General features: G+C 46.1%; 1 protein-coding gene across 2 annotated transcripts in view; it reads right to left on the bottom strand.

Annotated features, from left to right (window-relative positions):
- Positions 1-21,573, bottom strand: part of col27a1b (collagen, type XXVII, alpha 1b) — a 605,111-nt gene that overhangs the window by 139,095 nt on the left and 444,443 nt on the right. For both annotated transcript variants that reach the window (XM_078550110.1, XM_078550108.1), the window contains exons 32-35: positions 16,624-16,677; positions 13,300-13,353; positions 10,319-10,372; positions 1,959-2,012 (exon numbers count right to left, since the gene is read on the bottom strand). In XM_078550110.1, coding sequence (XP_078406236.1) covers positions 1,959-2,012; positions 10,319-10,372; positions 13,300-13,353; positions 16,624-16,677 — 216 coding nt within the window. The remainder of the gene's footprint in view (positions 1-1,958; positions 2,013-10,318; positions 10,373-13,299; positions 13,354-16,623; positions 16,678-21,573) is intronic.

The following is a 21,573-nucleotide window of genomic DNA, read 5'->3' as shown; positions in this document are numbered from 1 at the left end:
GGCACTCGAGGCTGGAGGGCCAATCAGCTCAGAAGGAGCAACAGCCTACAGCTCAGGTAAGAGAGAGAGGTGGGGGGTTGGGGGGTTGGGGGAGGGGGGAGGGTGGAAGAGGGGGGAGGCGGTGGGGGGGGGATATCTCCATCTCGAGGCATGCTCTCTCCCCAACTTTCTAACCTTATAAATTAAAACTGCAGCTCAGCAACCAGGTCGCTATTGCGGAGGGGTTCGGTCTGGGGCTGCGGCTGCGGTGAGGCAGGCAGGCAGGGAGGGAGGGAGGGAGGGAGGGATTCAAAGCCTGCCTGGAGGGCTGGTCCCTGGTTGGTCACCGGGAAGCCGCCTCCAGGCCGCCGGGCTAGTTCCCGGCGTTACGGAGATCTTGCGGGCTGACTGGAAAATTCCGGTTGGATTCAGACATTAAGCCTTAGCAGGCCGTATACCCGGTTTAGTTGGATGCCTACTGCTTGCAGGCCCCATCTCACCTCCGGAAAAACGGTCTGGGGGTGGGGTGGTGCTGGCAAACCGGCACGCTGACCTGCAGTGTGTCCGTATTTGTCCACATGTGGGAGCAAAGATTCGGCCCTCTTGGCTGAATTATCTGAGGTACGCGTGACCATCCTTGAATTTCCTTTTCCCCTGAAAAGCATTCAAGTTACTGACGGCCTTGGACTGGGCCAAAGAATAACCTGGGTCTCCCCAGCCAAGGCAGCACTTTATTTTTGTATTGTACAGCGAGACTGGGTTGAAGAGCCTCTGTGAAACTGGGAAAAGAAAATGGAAATGTAGGCGCCTGACCCGCCCATTTTTCCAATAACCTAAAGAAAAGCAACGTATTTGGCCCAAAGGAACATCAGGTGGGAATAACGCTCGGGCTTCTGAGAGCATGGGCTGGGTTTTTGGCCCTTACCTGGGCTGGGATTGGAGACAGACGGCAGCTAAAATTGATCCCGCCAGTCAATGTGCTGGTTTCCCGGCTCCTTGCCGTCTACGGGCTATTTTCGTGTAGGTCCAATCGGAAGCCAGCAGGGCTACCTATCCACATGTGGCAGGTAAGCCAATCAGGCATCATTATGAGCATAATTGAGGCAAACTGAAGGAGGCTGACTCAGATTTTTCAGTTGGCCTCTAGGTTCCTGGGGGTGACCGGTGGGGTGGGGGTGGGGGGGTCAGCTTAGGTGCCTGCTGGTGGTCAGCCTGCAGCAGAGTGGGACTGAGGGGTGAGGGGTGGTGGACAATGCTCCAGGCGGGTCTAGCGGCCCTGACTGCTGCCAGAGCAGCCACAGGCTGGCCTGTGGAAGGGGCTCCTTCCCATCCCTCCACAGTGGCGACCTGACTGCTGTCCATTTTCTAATTAAAGATTTAAAAAAATTTGGAGAGAGGCCACCTCCATCCAGACTCACCTACCACTGTAGCCTGCTGCACCCCTCAAGCTGCAAGGCTTCTGGTTGGCCCTCCAACTTCAAGAACCTGCCCGCCATCCTTAATTGGACTGTGAATCTGTCCTCTGGCCATTAACTGTTCGCCCTAGGGAAAATCCCAGCTGAGTGACTGTTTCCCTTGGGGCTGGGTTTGGGACCCTGGATACAGTCCCGACCTCTGTTGCACACCCCTGGCGGGAGAACCCAGCCCCAGGTCCTTGATGACTTTGCTCAAAAATAGGATATAGCAGCCATTCCATATTTCTTGGCACTTCTTCCAATATGCTATCATGTTCTCAACAAGCCACATGAAAGGGAGAGTCTGGTGCAAAGTGAAACTCTAAGAGCTTTATCCTGAGGTCTGAGGGTCAAACAGGAATTCAGCTCGTGGCCAGAGTGGAACAGTAACCTCAACAGTACAAGAGTTGAGAGATTTTCTTTTCCGATGGCCTCCTGCACGACACTCCACTGGAAAGCTTTTGCAAAATCATTTTATATTGGCAGCGCGAGGTTATTCTGATATGTAATGTATCCGTCACTTACTCTTTGACCCATGAGTCCTTGTTCACCTCTGGCTCCCGGCTGCCCAACTGCACCCTGAAGATTGGAGCATAGGTGAAAATTACAAAGTGAAAATATTAATTCATAAAATCTAAATCACAAATCATTCAACTTGGAACAAATCATGACTGTGTTTTATTATTTGCTGATGGGACGTGCGTGTTGTAGGCACAAAAAAAATGTATTTGGAAATGTTGTTTATCTGAGAATGCTTTTATTAATGTAGCAGTGTTATAGCAGCAGGATTATATATTAATTTTTGACAAATTCCACTGCTTCCTCAAGGATCAGGGGGAAATTGCATTGTTCACAGGATCTTCTTGGTGGACAGAGGTGGGCAACGGGACTGATTGGATTGCTCTACAGGGAGATGACACGCGGCTGAAGTTTCCAGTCAGCGTGCGGGGGTGGGCCCGACAATGGCCTATTAAGGCCATTGAGAAATTAATTAAAGCACTTAACGCTGCCTGCCCAAACTTAAGGTTGGTGGGCAGGCGAAAAGCCCAAAGTGGCCTTCGCGTTTTTCAGGAAACCTCATCCACGGGCGGGATGAGGTTTCCTGAAGCTTTTATTAAATAAGTGAATAAATTTTCTTAAATTTACAAGCATGTCCCAACTCATGTGACACTGTCAAATAAATCTTTACATCATTCATTCAACTGTTTTATTATCCATTCAATCTCCCCCAGGCAGCTCCGTGCCTCAGGGAGATCGCTGCGCTCTTCCGTGCGCATGTCCCGACTCTCCCTCCTCCCCCCTGCCCGCACAGGTAGTGCTGAGCGTTACCGGCCGCATATTACGCTGTGCGGGCCTTAATTGGCCTGCCCGCGCAAAATGGCGGCGTGCAGCCGATCGCGGGCGGCGATCGGCTCCATGCCCAACCTCACCCAGCCCGCCTACCATAGGAAAAATCCTGGCCATGGACTCAATGGGCTGAATGGCCTCCTTCGGTGCTTTAAATGATTCTTTAACTCTATGGCCGGGATTTTCCGGCCCTGTCATGGCGGGACCCGCCGCGGGAGATTCGGTGGCCCAGACAAAAGCCCATTGACTTTCGGCAGGGCCTGGCGATCCCAGTGGCGGGCAGAGGGGGCGGAGAATCCCGCCCAATGACTATTGCCTGCAGGTAATAGCTGCGTTATTAAGGGTTGCATTATGTAACGTGGTAACATCCAACAGATTCTAAGCTTAACATCTTAAAAAAATGTCATCAAAGCAACCTCTGTACGACAAAGAAATGAAGCCTGTTGTACTTTCCTGGAAAAGATTCAACCCCCTGCCCCTACTGGAAAGTGCCCAATTTTTAAATGAATGAATGTTGCCCTAATGTGCAGTGCCATGGATCTGGCAGAGGATGGAAACTTTTTGTCCTTGGGGGCCACCTAAGTCTACATCACGGGGTCTCTGAGGCCACATGTAGGACATTGTTTTATCTGTGGTGCGCTATTCCCAACGGCGGAACCAGGAGCGTGAGCGGAACTAAACGCTCAAGACAGGTGCGATTATGCGGCGGAGGAAGCTTTTCATTGTTGAAACGCACCGCCCGCTGACAATGCAGCAAGTATGGGCGGGCTATAAAACAAATCCTCCTGGTCAAGCAGGGAGGTCCCAGCATCACGGCCAAAACTTGCCAAACCCCACTGCCTCAGTAATCTCATTACTTTCTCAATTCAACATACTGTGACCCTCACCCCTACCTCAAGCTGCGCCCCCACCCCCATCACTCTCTACCTTATTATTTACTGTCATTCACCACCACCCCCACCACACCCAGGATGCCAGGTCTTTCCCACTTCACTCCTCCAAGCACCCCCCAGCCCCACCGTCTGTCCTCCCTCGGATCCCTCTGCCACTTCGCTATGCCCCTAATACCCACCCCGCCCCCCCCACCACCGACTCACCCTTGCCGGTCCCGAGCCTCCATGCAAGCTGCCGATCTCCTGCTCCCCTCCCCCTCCCTTGTGCCGCAGAGCCCAACAAAGAAAATCGCTGGCCTCAGACACAGCTGCACCAAGCTGACAGTTGCGCACCACCTTCGAGCAAAGAAACCGCGAGGTTCCCGGGTGCCGCAAGATAACCCGTGTGCCGCTGGCTTTGGGCGGGGTTTTCTGGTCCCGCCCACCGCGGGAATCGTCACGCCCTTTATCTTGAAGGCAGGACTTAACTTCAGTAAGTTTGAACACAATGATTATTCATGGCGTGCAGACGTATGACAAGTAGGAACCCACCACAGGAAGGCGTGAGGCCTGACCCGCCATTGCTACGCCAGTGACTTAATCTCCGCGGTCCACCATTGCGAAACCAAGGCTTCGGCCCCTGCCTAATTAAGTCACCCCGCCTGCCATGTTTCCCAGTCTTACAGGCTCCATACAACACTGCCCATAAAGGTTAAATCCCTTCTCTCATTAATTTACATGCAACTAGCATTGCGAAAGCTAACTGATCTTAGTGTATTGGTTTAGGATCATAGATGTTCACAGCACAGAAGTGATAGGAATAATGTTTACATCTGCGATCCTCTACACAATGATGCAGATACACCAGTGCCAGGCTGAATATTTTTCCACCGGAAGAGCAGGAATACCGGAGGAAGGAAGAGTATTCCGTTAAGTTGCTCTGTGTACCTTCTAATAGCTGGTTTCAGTACTGGCCCAGCCAGAGCCATCACACACCCTCTTAATTGGGCAAAGTCCAGTGATGTTCCCACTGCACCACTGCCTCCCTTACCAAGTACAGCCAAGGAACAGTCTAGAGTATAGCTGGACGTCCTAACATTTGCTAACATGCATTCTCTAGACGTGCAAAGCCGCACTGTTATGTGCCAAATATGAAAATAAACAAAACCTTGCCGTTCACAAGGTCACATTAAATATTATTTTCATAATGTTAAAAATAAATAGACAATATTGTCTTTCCTTTCAGTCACCCGTGTGGGTTTTCCATGTCTAACCGATTGCCAACAATGCCTTTCTGTACACAATGAAAGGTGATCTCATTGAAACATTCTGAAGGAGCTCGACTGGGTAGAGACTGAGAGGTTGTTTCCGCTGGTCGGGGAATCTAGAACACCGGGGGGGGGGTGGGTGGGGGGGCGCACAGTCTCAGGATAAGAGGTCAAACATTTCAGGCTGAGATGAGGAGAAATTTCTTCACTCGGAGGGCTGTGAATCTTTGGAATTTTTCACCCCACAGGGTTGTGGATTCTCCACCATTGAATATACTCGATGGGGGTGAATGGATTTTTGATCTCTCAGAAAATCAATGGGGATGGGGAGCGGGAGGGGGAAGTGGAGCTGAGGCAGAAGATCAGACATGACCTTGCTGAATGGCAGCACAGGCTCAAGACGCCAAAGAGTCCACGCCTGCTCTTATTTTATGCTCTTACGCTGACAGTAGGTACTCATCGGGAACTGTGTGGAATGTGGTGGCAAAACAGTTTGCACCTCTTGGTTCAGATCCAAATCAAACAGAAGGGATGAAGGAACTAGATGGAACGGTGTGTTGGAACCTCTACCCAACTTGCATGCCAATGTGGATTGAAGCTCATCTGCCAGAATCTATGCCTGTTGCATAATGTGAGGTTCCTCCTCAACAAGGCATCCCTGCTGCTGTGAGGTGGGGAGAAGTCACAAAAGCCTCCTGCTTTGTGGGCACGTTTTAAGAATGCACCTTTTGCTGCCGATGATTGTGAACTGGATAGCGAGTGGGCCAACCGATATTAGGAAAACCGCTTTTTAAATAAAAAATGAAAAAAACAGGGAATGCTGGAAATGTTTCTTTTTGCTATTTGCAACCATGCGCTTAGCACGATTTCAGTCTTTTGGGGCGGATTTAAGTTCGGGTTACATCAGCTCTAACATATGCCTGCTTAATTGAAAATTTGCCCCAAGATTAACATATTATTTACAATAGGAAATGCATTTAACATTTTATATGTATGAACAAATGAAACTGAAGATAAGAAAAGGTCTGCTGGTCCATCCATTCAGAATTATTTAAATCAGAATGTCAGTACCTGGGGCTAGAAACCCGACATGATTAGCATAAAAACATAGAGGAAAGAATTTTCCCGTCGGCGAGTGGGGGCGGGTCTCACTCGCCGATGCGTAAAATGACGGGTGGTGACATCGGGCGAGCATCCCGAGGTCACCACGCGTCATTTAGATTGTCAGTTCGGTGGGCGCGCAGCTGTGTCAGCTGCACTTCCGCTGAACTGTCAAAGGCTTATGAAGGCCCTTAAGAAAGTCATTGAAGCTGTTAAGAATGCTTCCCGTCCAACCTTAAGGTTGGTGGGCTGGCGAAGAGCCCAGGTGGCCCTCGCGTTTCTCATGAAACCTCATCCACAGGCGGGATGAGGTTTCATGAAGCGTTTTAAAATGTAATTAAAAAATTTATACTTTTATCCTTTGACATGTCCCAGCTCATGTGATAGTGTCACATGAGGGGACATGTTTTAAAAGTGTTACAAACCTTTATTTCAAACTTTAGCACTGAAACCAATCTCCGTGAGGCACCTCCGTACCTTGGGGAGATCTCTGAGCTCTTTGGCGCGCAGGCCCCAACTGAGGGACCCCCCCCATCCGCACCACCCGCACGTGCACCCGATTGGGGGCGCCGATTGGGTTCGTGCTCGCTCCTGCCCGACCCCGCACAAACCCCCTGACGGGGGGAAAATTCAGCCCATGATTAGCGTATACTCTCATGCAGTGTAAATTGTCGTTCCCTTTACAACTTGGTGTTCTTGCCGATTGTCCTGGTGAGTGCAAGACAAAAAGCTTCGACAGCATGTGTCTTTTTCAGCAATACACAAGTTCTATCCTACCAAATGACAATAAAAACAACTATAATCTCACGCAGGATTTACCTCAAGATATTTTAACTTCAGCTTGGTTTTTAATGCAACTCTGTATAAGCTCCAACCCTTAAACATTGCAAACATAAAGACACTTATAATATACTCAGCTTTGGACAGCGTTACTCTCATGTGCCCTCATAGTTTTCAACAAGTGAAGTAAACAGCAACTAGGGTCTCTTCCAAAATAGCTTCAGCTTACTGGCAGAATAACTGTGTTTACTTTTGGACATGGAGGACTTTAAAGGAGCATTAACATCTTTATGAATTTTATAAAAGATTTTGCGTTTTTCATGAAAGCAAATAACACAGTCAAACTGATCCACTTGTGTGATTCATAATAATTAAAATAATACTACCTGGCACTTACAAAATTGAGGAGTGAAAATTAATTCCCCAAAATAGCCAACATTACGTCCTTGAATTTTACAGAAGGAAATAAAAACTGGAATCCAGTTAAAATTCAAACTCTTTTCATTATTCCAAATGAATGCCGGTTTGCTAGCCTGATGGATAGGGGAGAGTTTATGGGTATTGTCCATATGGACTTCCAGACAGCATTTGGTAGGTTCTGCATAAGAGGTTGTTGGCAAAAGTAAGAGTGCATGGAATTGGAGGCAGCCATGTGACATGGAACAGTAATTTATTGGTGAAAAACAGAGGGTAGAGATTTGCAGGATGTAGTAAATTGTACTTTCCAAGGACCAACATTGGGGTCTCAAATTTTCAGCCTATGTACTAATGAAGGAATGGAATGGAGAGTTGTATATCCATGCTTGCACAGGACACTAAGTTAGGAGGCACAGTAAGCTGAGTGGATGGGAAGATGAAGTTACGAAGGGGCTTGGACAATCTAAGTGAATTGGCGGGATTTTCCATGCCCATTGATGGCGGGCGTGTTTGGCAGCGCGAGCAGACAATATAGCGCGAAGGCGAAAAATCGGTTTCACGATGTCGTGAAACCACTTTGCAATCATCCACTCTGCCCATCTCCGGCCATGTTTCCCGCCATCAGACATCAGGAACCTCATTGTAATAGATCTGCATGTCATTATAAGCCCAGCTTGCCAGAATCATTACCCCACGCTGGATCATCCGATCAAGTCAGCATTTCACAACAGTACATAAGCGATGTGCACCTAACAGGCTGCACTTTGCTCAGGACTTCGGGGTTTGTTTAGCTATCTTGCTTTGGGCAGCACCCGCAGTCACCAGTGCCAGGCTTCACAGACAGCACCGCATCACTTTTAGGGTGCCCTCGGGCAGGTTTCTACCTACCTACTCCACCTTTTCAATGACTGCAAGGTAGGGATTGGTTGGGGAAGGGGGAGAAGTGGCCTCAGGCAAGGGAAGAGGCAGCAAGGTGAGGGCTGTACTGGGGAAGGGGGGTTTTCCCAAGGTGTGTGTGGGCGGGCACAGGTTGATCTGTGCAAGTAGCCTCAAGATGTTGAGGGCTGAGGAGGCAGTCTCCAGAGGAGATGAGGCCAGGTGGAGATGTGAGGGTGTGTGTGTGAGAGTGAGTGGTGAAGGCCCTTGAGCTGGCAGTGAGTGAGATGCCAGTGAATGTGTGATGGGCTTGAGTTTGAGTGATGAGATGGTTGCCATATCCTGGCAGCACAGATAAGATCACTTATCTTCTATCTGCATTGGATGGCCAACCTCTTCTGTGCAGAACTGGCACTGATCCCCACAGCCACCACCTCCCAAGCCAGGGTGGTAATTATTTCTGCCCCTCTTGCGGCCAGAGCGGGGGTAAAGGACATCACGGCTGGCTTCCATGGCGTCCAAAAGGTGCTCGAGGGGCACAACACTTAACCTGGGGGCTGCAATCTTTTTGCCTTTTGGGGCCATGTCTTCTTTGCAGCAGTCCTGGGCTGGAAGCCCTGAGAGGGCTGCGCATGGCTGTACTTTAAATATGGCGCCCGGCGTGTTGAAGCAGCGAGGTGACGGCGTGCGGGCGAATCGGAGGCCGCCCGCCACTGAAATGGCATGTTTCCTGGGAATGCATGATCAATGAAGCGGGATTGGGATGATACGGTATGAAAAGCCGCCATTGCAGCTGGCGGGTAAAATGTTTTTTTTTGCCCCACCCGCTGCTGCACTTCGTGGAAATCTGGGACGATTGAGTGGGGGGAAATGTGAGGTCCTCCACACAGCTCTGAGACAGACACACTGGAATATTTTCTTAACAGCAAGAAACTATAGGAGCTGTAAAGGAGCAAAGGGATTTAGACATCCATATATAAAACCACTCAGGTCTAGCTTACAGATACAAAAAGTGGTCAAAAATATTAATGGAATGTTGGCTGTTATCACAGGGGGACTGGAATTCAGAAGTGAGGAAGTGATGCTTCAGCTGTAATCTTGACCAGACCAGACCACATCTGAAATTCTGTATTCAATTTTGGGCACTGCACCTCAGGAAATTTATACAGGCATTGGAAAGGGTGCAGTGACTGATTCGCCAGAGCCATACCAGGATTTAACAGGTTAAATTATAACTTCAGGTTGGATAAAGTTGGCTAACATCCCCTTGAGTTTAGAAAGTGAAGGATAATCTAATAAAGGTGTTTAAAATGATAAATGTTAAACATAACAAGCTTTTTCCTCCGTTGGGAGAATCCAGTGCAAGAGTGTGTATTCTTAAAATCAGAGCCAGGCCATTTAGGGTGAAATTAGGAAGCACTTTATTGCAAAGTCTGGAATTGAGTTAAGTGGAATTCTCAAGATGCGATCAATAGATTTTTATTAGGCAAGAATATCAAGTAATATGGACCAAAAGGTGGGTAAATGGAGTTGAGGTACAGATGAACCACAACCTAATTGAAAGACAGAACAACCTCAATGGGCATAAGTTCCTAGCCTAATCCAAGGCAGTAAATTTAACTCATTAAAGCCTTTGAAGAGTATAGGGTGAAAAGGAGCAGGGAAAGCAATGTTTCCTTACACGTGAGGACTTGCATCACTTATCACAGCCATCAGGAATAAACTTGTTACAAGCATATATTAATGTATATTTGATAATAGCTATTCATAAATTTCCGCTGCTGCAGATTTCACATCTGGTGCCATGTAAACTTTGCTGGAAGCCAGTATTCAGGCTGTGGAAACGGAAACTTTGGAGTTGGAAAATTCTTCCTGCCTGAGAACTCTTGCTTAAGCATATCTCTGTTGAAGAAGTAGGCACTCTCTATATTTCTCTAATTTTGCTTTCTATCATTCAGAATTCGACACTTCCTGAAAATCAGTTTTTATCTGATAGAAAACAGGTGCATATTTTAGTAGCTGCAAAGAAACTCAGTGCGCACAGAGGGTTACTGTGAGAAAGACTCTGCCCGCCTTTTCAGAAAGAATGGAGCCTGCTGTAGAAACTCTGGCTTATTCTGTCTGACTGCCCAGTTGGACTGGGTTGTAATGAGAGAGCCAGGCTTCAAAACAAAAGCCCCCATTATCCATAGAAAATCAGTCAGGGATGATTAGAAAGTCATACCTTCTCTCCTGGTTCACCTGGGAGTCCAGGCTCACCAATAGGACCAGGAATCCCCTGAAAAACAGAAAGCAAAAAAAAAAGTGAGAAACAGCCTTCAGTGAAAATGTCCAATATTATGACTTGAATGTAAATGGAATCTGTGGCAATCGGACTCAGTTTGGTGTCCAGAAGAGCAACTGAGAAGGACTGATATAGAAAGTCTGCTGTAGCTGAAGCCAAGGTTGGAACTAAATAGCACAACATGTCAAAACACATCCTCCTCTGCTTTGCTTGATACTGTCAGGACTCAGAGGGCACCATGTGCGCACTAACTCTTCGTAGAATTGTTACAGCACAGGAGGAGGCCATTCAGTCCCTCAAACGAACAAAGCACCTCGTGCCACTCCCCCACCTTCTCCCAGCCACTATTTTCAGAGTAACTGATCACAGCTTGGGATGGGGAATACAATTGTCTATCCTGGTTTGGTAATCTAAATAATACAAATTGGGAAGGATTGATTGTCTATCAACTTGACCAGTTGAAGTTAAATAAATGAGGAGGAACGAAAAACCTTCCCAAGAGAGCTGTGGAGGCTGGGTCATTGAACATAGTCAAGACTGAGTTAGACAGATTTTTGATCGACAAGGAAGTCAAGGGTTATGGGGGGTACAGAAAAGTGGTGTTGAGATCACAATTGGATCAGCCATGATCATATTGAATGGCAGAGCAGGCTTGAGGGGCTGGATGGCCTACTCCTGCTTCTAATTCTTGTGTAACTCTGCACATTCTTCATTTTCAGATAATAATCCAATTGCCTCTTAAATGCCTTGTTCGAACCTGCCTCCTTCACACTCTCAGGCAGCGCATTCCAGATCTTAAACACTTGGTGGATGAAAAAATTTCTCCTCAGGTCTTCATTACCTCTTTTGCCAATTATCATAAATCTGTGCCGTCTTGTTCTCAATCCTTCCACCAGTGGGAATGGTTTTTCCCAATCTACTTTGTCCAGACCCTTCATGATTGTGAATACCTCTTATCAAATCTCCTCTCAACCTTCTCTTCTCCGAGGAAAATAGCTCCAACTTCTCCAATCTATCTCCATAACTGAGTTACCTCATCCCTGGAACCATTCTTGTGAATCTTTTCTGCACTTTCGCTAATGCCTTCACATCTTAAGTCACATTGTCTTCAATTGCATTGCTACCAAGGTCTTGTCCTTTATTCAGAGAACGTTTTGGGAATACGAGTTTGTAGAGATTAAGGGGTGAACCTTTATTCCTGCAGTTTCTGACCTGAATAATGAGTGACCTGGAGATGAAAGTCTGGTGGGAACCTTACGGACTTGTCCCCTTGATTCAACTTTCAGGTCGGCCTACAAGTGGGTACCTCACTCCCGCCAAACACGGGTGCGACACTGCTTAGATGTGCACTTTGGGGTCCTATACCTGCGGTCAACCGTGGCTCAGTCATCAAGATCCTTGCAGGGGAGTCAGAAGTTTGTGGTTCCAGGGATATTAGCACATCATCTAGGCTGCCACTCCAGTAGAGTGCCGAGGGAGTACTGTACTGTTGAAGCTGCTGTCTTTAGGATGAGACATTAAAACTGGGGCCCTGCCTGCTCTCTCAGGTGGACATAAAAGATCCAATGGCATTATTTTGAAGAAGAGCAGGGGAGTTCTTCCTGAAGCCTTGGCCAATACTTATCCCTTAATCAACATCACTGAAACTGACACTGCTGTTTGTGGGAGCTTGCTGTGCACAAGCTGTTTCCTACAACACAACAGTGACTACGCTTAACAAATACTTCTTTAGTTGTAACGCGCTTTGGGGCAACCTGAGGTTGTGAAAGGCACGATTTCAATGCAAGTTCTTTTTTTTCCCTCTTTTTTGTGGGACCCCGATTGTAACTTCCAAGGAGAAATGGGCAAAGGATGCGTGTGTGGACCATGCCAGTCGCAGCTCATCCAGGCGTCGAGTGGCCCGACTGGGGTCTGAAAAGGAGCTGCTGGAGGCCTCTCCCGAAAGGTAAGCTTTTCTTTTAGTTGAAGGTTTTTTTCTGGTGCTGGAAGAAGGAGGAGTGTTTGTCCTGGCCCCACAAGAATATTCTGGCCTGTGGCTGGACCGTTTTCTTCCCATCCCGTCCTGGGCATGAGCTCACCCTCCCAACAGGCCTCACCTGCGTCCAGCAGCTGGCTGGTATTCTTCCCGAGCTGCAGGGGGGGACGCCTGGCGTTAACAGCCCGCTGAGGAAATGTTAATGAGCCTGAAAGTACTCGTAGCCTGTGGACTGTCACGTTGGACAGGCGCTACGAGTGCACCCGAAATCAGAGGGTTGTGGGTTCAAATCAGAGGGTTGTGGGTTCATGTCCCACTCCCGGAAACCAAGAACTGTGATTGTACTCGAAAGAGTTGCAATCTGTGACTGTTGATAACTCGAAAGAGTTTCTAAACCTACATAACTCAACTGAAGTGAGTTGTCAATAAAAATAACGAGTACACCCGACTGCATGTCCACAACCCCACAAGCCTCCCCGCCGTGTCACACAGCATTTCAGAGACTGCCCCTTCGTGTCTGGGACTCGGGTTAAAATCCAACGTAGACACGATGATCTTCCAGGTAAACGTCCAAAATCCAAAGTTAAATTAACTTGGCCAGCCGCAATGGAGAAGTTCTAATGGACTTTAGCCTAAAGCACCAACTGCCTGTAATGAGGCAATTAAGTAAGCAAACCCCTTGTTTTAGAGCAAGACAATGTGGACCAATGGGAATGCCGTATTGATATAGTCCTGGGTGCTAATCTGGGGGTAGTTTTATAACACAATGTTGAGACAGTATAGAGAGAGATAACACTTCGTCAACTCTCACTGCATCTGGCCAGTAAAAATACAGTGTACTGATACTGGGCATCAAAGAAAATATTCACTTTCACAGCATTGCCATGTACATCAGAAAAAGTACTTTAAAAGCAGTTCTTTTTTAAAACGATTGTTTTAATTTTACCTTTTGTCCCATCTCCCCCAGCACCCCAATTACACCCTCCGGCCCAGATGGTCCCTGGGAAAACAAATAAGGGAGTTAAAATATTTTCACAATTTAAGCCTTTTCTTGCTTATGAAGAAATTTCTATTGAACAGTATTGGCTGATGATAAATGTTCAGGTACAGATGACTGACCAGAGGACAATAGCAGGCATCAATTACCAAAGTGAGCCCACACAGCTGGTTTTAATTGTAGTGATCACCCTTTGTATTGTTCATTTGGTTGTAATGACCACGCTGTACAGCTGGAGAATGTACTGCACTGAATGACACCATCATTGAAGCATTTCAGATTTTTTTTTAAACTTTCAGACATTGTGTCATACATCCTTTAGTCAATAAGGCATTAAGGTAATAGCTACACTAGCATTTTAAACTCATAACATGGCTCATTTACACTTGCTAGAGGTGACATACATTCATACGCAGGCCCTTGTTCTCTGCAAACAGAAGGAGCCTTCTTTGAATTACCCAGGGGATTGAGGCACCTATAGTTTGGGATTGCTTTCTCCATGACAATGCCTCGACCAATCAGAGTCGAATTGCCAACCAATCAGCATCTTTTTCTTCTGTCATATAAATTGTTGTGATATTTTGAAATTTGGCATTCCTGCATTTGTCCTGATGAAAAGCTTTGGTAACATGTCTCGGTTTTTAGTAATATTCAAGTTCTGTACTACCAAGTGACTAGTTCAATTAATTTAAAGAAAAACAGTTATCTTAACCAATTCCAAGTGGGTATGAACGTCCAGAGATAACTACCCACATCATTAAGTTGGCAGTTTTATTCGGAGAGATCATAAGGATGGTGGAAAGTAGAAACTGTTGTAGTAGGGGAGTAAGGCAGGGTTGAGGCATATTGTTGGGGAGGATACAAGAATGAATTCCACATAATTTTTTTGAAGATGTATCACATCTCAATGGATAAGGCAGAATTGTTTGCTTCTTTGGTGACAAGCTGCGTTAATAAGTGTATAATGGGCGTGGATGTTGTATTATTTTCAGTCCTGAGAAGATCATGTGAGTAACTCTGGCCATAAAGGTTGATAATAATGATAATGATCTCTGCTCCATTATTGTGGCAACAACAAGCGCTTGTATTTATTTAGTGTTAATAGGGGGAGAAAGGTATAGATAAGCAGAGTGCCTGCCAAAGCGGATGAGTTAGGAGAGGGGACCAAAAGCTTGGTTGTTGTCAACAGCAACTTGCATTTAATAGCGTGTTTAACATTAAAAGAAAATCCTCAGGTGCTCCTTAGGAATGTACCGAGCCAAAAAACGGAAAGATTATGAGGGCTAACCAAAAGATTGGGAGATGATGATGTGGAGGGGTTTGGCGATGGACATTCCAGGGAATGGAATCTAGGTGGGTGGAAGGCATGAATCAGGATTGAGGGATGCACAAGAACCAGACTCAGAGGAATTTTCATTTTGTGGAAGGGTTGGCAGGGACTGGGGCTGGGGGTGGGGGGCATTAAAGGGCTTGAGGTTCCAGGGATAGGAAGGGATGATGCTATTGAGGGATTTGGACTAAAGGATGAGAATTTCAAATTTGAAGGCGTGCAGGAGAGGAGGCAATGTCAGTCAGTGAGGATGGATATGATGGGTGAGCATTCTTGGTGTAGAATACAACATGGACAGAAGAGTTTTGGATGAGGCGAAAGTCGATGGAAGGTGGGGAATGCGAGGTTAGTCTGGAGAGAATTGGAATAATGAAGTCTAGAGGCAACAGGGGCATGATTGAGGGTTTCAGTGACAAATAGACTAAGGTGGGGATGGAGGTAACGATATTACAGAGGTAAAAGTAGATGGCCCTTGCAATGGAGAGGATACAAGGTCAAACAGCAAGACAAGGTTGCCAGCTGTCTGGTTTACTCGCAGACAGTGGGCAGGGTCAGGGGTGGGGACAACAGCATCAGTTGTCCCATGTTTAGCTGGAGGAAGTTACAGTTGATCCATCGCTGATGTCAGGCACCAGTCTGATGGCAGTAGGCAGAGTCGAGAGAGTTACAGTCGCATGTCAATGGGATATATATGGATGACAATGCCAAGGGGCAGCAACGAGATGAGGAACAGGAAGGGACCAAAAATGGTCAAGAAAAAATGGGTGTTGATTTTTAAAAAATGTATATTGAAGTAGAGAGACAGAGTGTAATAGGCAGTGAGTTCCAGAAAGTGGGGCCGATGTGGTTGAAGGCTTGGCTATCAATGGCGAGATGTAAGTGGGGAGAGGGCAAGTGTCAGATGGCTGAAGTGTCTGGGAGGAAATATGGTGGAGCAATGCCATGGAGAAATCTGAAGACAAGGATGAGGATTTTAAATTTAATGTGGTGGGTGACAGACAGCGAGTGAGGAGTGAAGGGCAAGTGCAGCTTAGTGCAGGACAGGATTCGGGCAGTTCAATTTTAAATTGCAAAATGGAATTGGTAGAAACTGGGGCATTGGCAGCTGACAGGAGGGTACTGGAGAAATTCAGACATGATAAAAGCAAGGATAAGGGGCAAACAGAGAGGAGGAAAAAAACGTTTTGACATAACTCTCATACATTTAGCATCTAGAGAATCACATCTGATTGTCCTGAGGAAAGCAAGTCATGAAGGCACTGGAAAAACAGGTGAAAGAGTAGAAATCCTTAAACATGCCTGGTTCTGCCTTCACTACCTGAAACTCCTGTATTCTGTGAAGTCAATATTCATTCAGTGACTCAGTATCGTAGCTTTTTGGCAGGCTAGAGAGAAACCCCATCTTTTGTGGACTGGTTATGGTGCAGAGTCATGCGCACCAGTACATGTAACTCAATGCCCAAGTCCACTTTCTACAACATAAGGGAGACAGCCAGCTATCTGTCTTGTGTAAGACTTACAGCCAAAGCAATGCTATGAGTTGCCAGCTCTCAAGTTAGATTCCAGGGTTTATGACAGGAGCATGATGGGCTTCTGCTGCTGCCCCTCAGTGAGCTTTATCGATCTCAAATGTCTGCCCATTACTAACGATGCAGCTTCCCATATCTCTTCTCCTGCAGGCAATATTTTAGCCAACCCCTGTTATCTGAAGTCTAAGCCCTTGTATGAATATGTCCACATGAAGAGTTAGATATCTTTGGTAAACTGGAGTTTCTGGAATATGGATTTGGTTACAGGGATTGTAACCTGCTCACAGATATTACAGTACAGTTTCTTCAAACTTCCTATCTGTAGATTTTAAGTACAAATGGATCTTCTCTCTCCCTATCAAACACTTCTTTCATGCAGCTGGGGTCGTATTAAGCAATTATAAAGGTACTTACTGGCTCTCCTGGGACTCCTTTCGCTCCTGGAGGGCCTGAAGGTCCCGGGATACCCTACAACAACAGAGTCAATCGAGTTCATTCTCAACAGTCGAATGTTTGGTGAACAAGTTAAAACAATGAAACCGTGACAAGGTCAAAGTAAGTAATATTAATATGCTGTTTTGATTCAAAGAAACTGTTCCAGTTTCTAATCTAATGTTTCCATGTCTTGTTGCTGTTTTGAGAAGGGGTGGATTGTTCCCATCTCTGTTACACTCTAACATTCTGGAGGGTTATGGACTAGGTGCAGGTCAATGGGACTAGCGGAATAATATTTCGGCACAGACTAAAAGGGCTGAATGGCCTGTTTTCTGTGCTGTAGTGTTCTATGGTTCTAACACACGATTTCTGTGGCACCCATAGATTTTGTCAGCAGCAGTTTATACGAGATGCCAGTTGTGCAGATCTTTGTCTCCTATGCACCATGCAGGGGATGGAGCAAATTGTAGAAACTAAGATCTTGCTAACTCGAGAGCTAATGATTGACATATTGACTTAAAGGGGAACAAAAGAATTAAAATGGACCAGGAACAGGGCACTTGGCTTCCAGGGGCTAGAGTGAGTTATTAAAACAGAGAGGAGGAAAAAAACGTTTTGACATAACTCTTCTAATATCAGGTAGCAGGAATAAAGAGAGTACAGCACAGAGCCACGAGTCACAATTAGTTTTTTCACTGTTAGGCTACTGGCAGGTTAAGGAAATCTACTTAATTTTAGAATTCTGGCTTAACCAATATCATTAAAGATTTTTTTCATTTTTCCTTGGGATAAGAGTGCTGCTGGCAAGGCCAGCGTTTGTTCACCGTTCCTAATTGCCCTTGATGGTGAGCTGCCTTCTGGAACCGCTGCAGTCCATGTGCTGTATGTACAGTGCTGTTAGGAAGGGAGTTGTCCCAGTGACTGTGAAGGAACGGCGATATATTTCCAAGTCAGGATGTTGCGTGACTTGGAGGGGAAGTTGCAGGTGGTGGTGTTCACATGTGTCTGCTGCCTCTGTCCTTCTAGATGGTAGAGGTTGTGGGTTTGAAAGGTGCTATTGGCGAGTTGCTGGTTAGGTCTTTAAAAGAGCCAGCACAGACATTACGTGGCCTTCTTCTCTCCTGTATGACTCTTATGACAGACTGAATGACAGGATATCTGGTGGTGCAATAAATTGGGGTACGGGCACAGAGATGAATTTCCTGTGTCACAAAAAAGGGCAAAAGATGATTTTTCTCCTCCCAGTTAATGACCCATAAATGAAATGGTATCCTCAGAAATTGCATGTTTCAAGACAAACACACCTGCAATGTTGTCAGTGGGTTGTTAATGAAAATGAAACATACACATGTCACCGTTTTTCATTCATAAAAGAAATTGTGCCTATGCATTTAGAAAACAAAATATTTTCATTTATGTATCACCTGATCCCATCTTTAAGGTATTACATTTTATTCTGAATTCTCAGGATATGAATGTTGTTGATAGTGGGCTTTCCTGAACCGCTGCAGTCCATGTGGTGAAGGTGTCCTCACGATGCAGTTAGGATGCAAATTCCCGGATTTTGACCCAGCGACGATGAAGGAAGAGCGACACATGTTCGAGTTGGGATGATGTGCAATCTATTCCCATGTGCCTGTTACCCGTGTCCTTCCAGGAGGTGAAGGTCATGGGGTTTGGGAAGTGCTGTTGAAGAGGTTTTGTTAACTTATGCAGTGCATCTTGTAGACAGTGCACATGGCAGCCATAGTGCACTAGTGGAGGAGGGAGTGACATTTGAAGGTGCTGGATGGGTTGCTGATGAAGCAGAGTGCTTTACCCTGGATGTATGTAGCTTCTGGAATATTGTTGCAGCTGTATTCACCCAGGTAAATGGAGTGTATTCCAACATACCCCGAACTGGGGCGTTACAGGTGGTGGAGAGGCTTTGGGAAGTCAGGAGGTGAGCCACTCCCACTGAATATCCAACCTCTGAGCTGCTCTAGTAGCTATGACACTCAGGTGGCTGCTCCAGTTCAGTTTCTGGTCACCAATGATTGTGGTGGTAGGATGGGGGGAACACTCTATGATGGTAATGCCAGTGAAAGTCAAGAGGAGGTATTTAAGCTCTCCCTTGTTGGAGATGGTCATTCCCTGCCAATTATGTGGCACAAATGTCATTCTTCACTTATCAGCCCAAGCTTGGATGTTGTCCAGGTCATGCTGCATGCGGGTACAGACTGCTTAATTATCTGAGCAATTACCAAAATCAATTAATCAATTTTGAAGTGCAGACACTGCTTTCACGCCAATTTGCACAAAATAAGGCCTCACAATCAGTAAAAATAAGATGAATGCCCACTTTAATTTATTTGGGGGCGCAGGAGCAGAGGGACCTGGGTGTGTATGTGCATAAATGATTGAAGGTGATAGGACAGTTTGAGAGCACCGTTAATAAAACTTACAGCATGTTGGGTTTATTAATAGGGGCCTAGGGTACAAAAGCAAGGAAGTTATGTTAAACTTGCATAGAACATTGGTTTGGCCTCAACCAGTTCTGGGTGCCATGCTCTAGGAAGGGTGCAAAGGAATTAGGGTGCAGAAAAGATGCACAAGAATGGTTCCAGGGATGAGGAACTTCAGTTAAGTGGATAGATTGGAGAAGTCGGGACAGTTTTCCGTGGAGAAAAGGAGGAGAAGAGGAGATTTGATCAAGGTATTCAAAATCACGAAGGGTCCGGACAGAGTAGATAGGGAGAAACTGCTCCCATTGGTGGAAGGATCGAGGACCAGAGGGCAGAGAGTTAAGGTGATTGGTCAAAAAGAAGAAATGGCGACATGAGGAGGAACTTTTTCATGCAGCAAGTGGTTAGGACCTGGATTGCACTGCCTGAGAGTGTGGTCGGGGCATTCAAGAGGGGATTGGATTATTATATAGAAAGGAAAAATGTGCAGGGCCACGGAGTGAAGTGGCATTAGGCGAATTGCTCCTTCAGAGAGCCAGCACAGGCACTGCATGCTGAATGGCCTCCTTCTGTGCTGTAACCATTCTGTGAAACTGCATGATTGGTCGGTTTTGGTTGAGGGACAAATATTAATTGGATACCAAAAGACTCCCCTGCCCTTATTTGAATAGTACAGTGGTATCTTGTGCATTCAGCTGAAGATGCGGACGGACTCCATTTTAATGTGAAAAAGAAAATAATTGGAAAAGAAGCAAAACACTGTAACAGGTTTAAGTAGCGGTAGTTTGTTGAAGCTGTATGACACCAGATTAATTCGCATTGACTTAAGCAGAATCCTGATTGAAGAATGGAATTCCTATGCACCAAATATCTTCCTGTTAGCTCACGCTGTGTGGAACTGCAAATCAAGCAGGACATTTAAATGTCTAGCCTTGATTGATGCACAGAATCCCAGTCTACCAAACCACTTCCCATTGACTCCTACTGTACACAATTCATGATCCAAGCAAAATATTTAAATACAAAATGGTGATACAAGGATAAAATTTCAATGAGCCAACCCACTTTTAATTCACTTTTCTTGGATATAATATCAGATCCAAGTATAACACATGAAAATTAAATCCTGATCTAAGCACAGAATACCCCCCCCCGAGTTATCCAGATTTGGTCATCAAGATTTCAGACACAGTCAATCGATTACTAGAGACAGCAGGTCATTTTAGATACTTCAATAACTTCCATATAAAATGTCTGATTTTAATTAGATTTTGCTGTTTTTGTTTGGACTGAATAATTAAATACATTAGAACTGAATGAGTTAATGAATTCCATATAATAGAAATCCATATCTTAAAGCATATTTGATGGAAAGCCTTTCATGATTTGTTGCAACTTTGAATAGTTAAGGGCTTTTTAAAATATTTATGTACCAGCTGAATTAAAATATCATTCACATGCACATCCATGTGCCAGAGATGGGGCATTTCTGTGCTCATCCCACAAGCAATTTTTTGTTCATTCATAGAATGTAGGCATCACTGGCAAGGCAGCATTTATTGCCCATCCCTAACGGCCCTTGAGAAGGCCTTCTTAAACCATTCCAGTCATATGGTGTAGGAACACCCACAGATCTGATAAGGAGGGATTTCCAGAATTATGACTCAGCAACCATGAAGAAACTGTGATATATTTCCAAGTCAGGATGGTGCGTGACTCGGAGCAGAACTTGCAGGTGATGGTGTTCCCTTGCATCTGCTGCCCTTGTCCTTCTAGATGGTAGAGGTTGTGGGTTTGGAAGGTGCTGTCGAAGGAGCCTTGGTGAATTCCTGCAGTGCATCTTGTAGATGGCACACACTGCTGCTACTGTGCATCAGCGGTGGAGGGAGTGAATGTTGAAGGTGGTAGATAGGGTACCAATCAAGCGGGCTGCTTTGTCCTGGATGGTGTCAAGCCTCTTGAGTGTTGTTGGACCTGCACTCAGCCAGGCAAACGGAAAGTATTCCATCACAGTCCTGACTTGTGCCTTTTAGATGGTGATCGGGCTTTGGGGAGTCAGGAGGTGAGTTACTCGCCGCAGGATTCCTAGCCTCTGACCTGCTCTTGTAGCCACAGTAATTATATGACTAGTCCATCTGAGATAGGTAGAGTGGTGATACAAGGTTAAGTAGGTTTTTCCCTTGTGTTGGTTCTCTCACCATCTATCACAAGGCCAGTCTGGAAGATACGTCCTTCAGGACTCAGCCAGCTTGGTCAGTAGTGATGTTACTGAGCCACTTGGTGATGGGCATTGAAGACCCCCCACCAGAGTACATTCTGTGCCCTTGCCACCCTCAGTGCTTCTTCCAAGTGGTGATCAGCATGGTGGAGCACTGATTCATCAGCTGAGGGAGGGTAATTAGCAGGAGGTTTCCTTGTCCATATTTAACCCAATGCCATGAGATTTCATGGGGCCTGGAATCAATGTTGAGGAGTTCCAGGCTAT

The sequence above is a fragment of the Cetorhinus maximus genome, chromosome 10 (genome assembly GCF_964194155.1).
Source record: "Cetorhinus maximus chromosome 10, sCetMax3.hap1.1, whole genome shotgun sequence".
Classification (NCBI taxonomy): Eukaryota; Metazoa; Chordata; class Chondrichthyes; order Lamniformes; family Cetorhinidae; genus Cetorhinus; species Cetorhinus maximus.
Note: the sequence above shows the minus strand (reverse complement) of the source record. Positions and strands in the feature narration are given on the sequence as shown.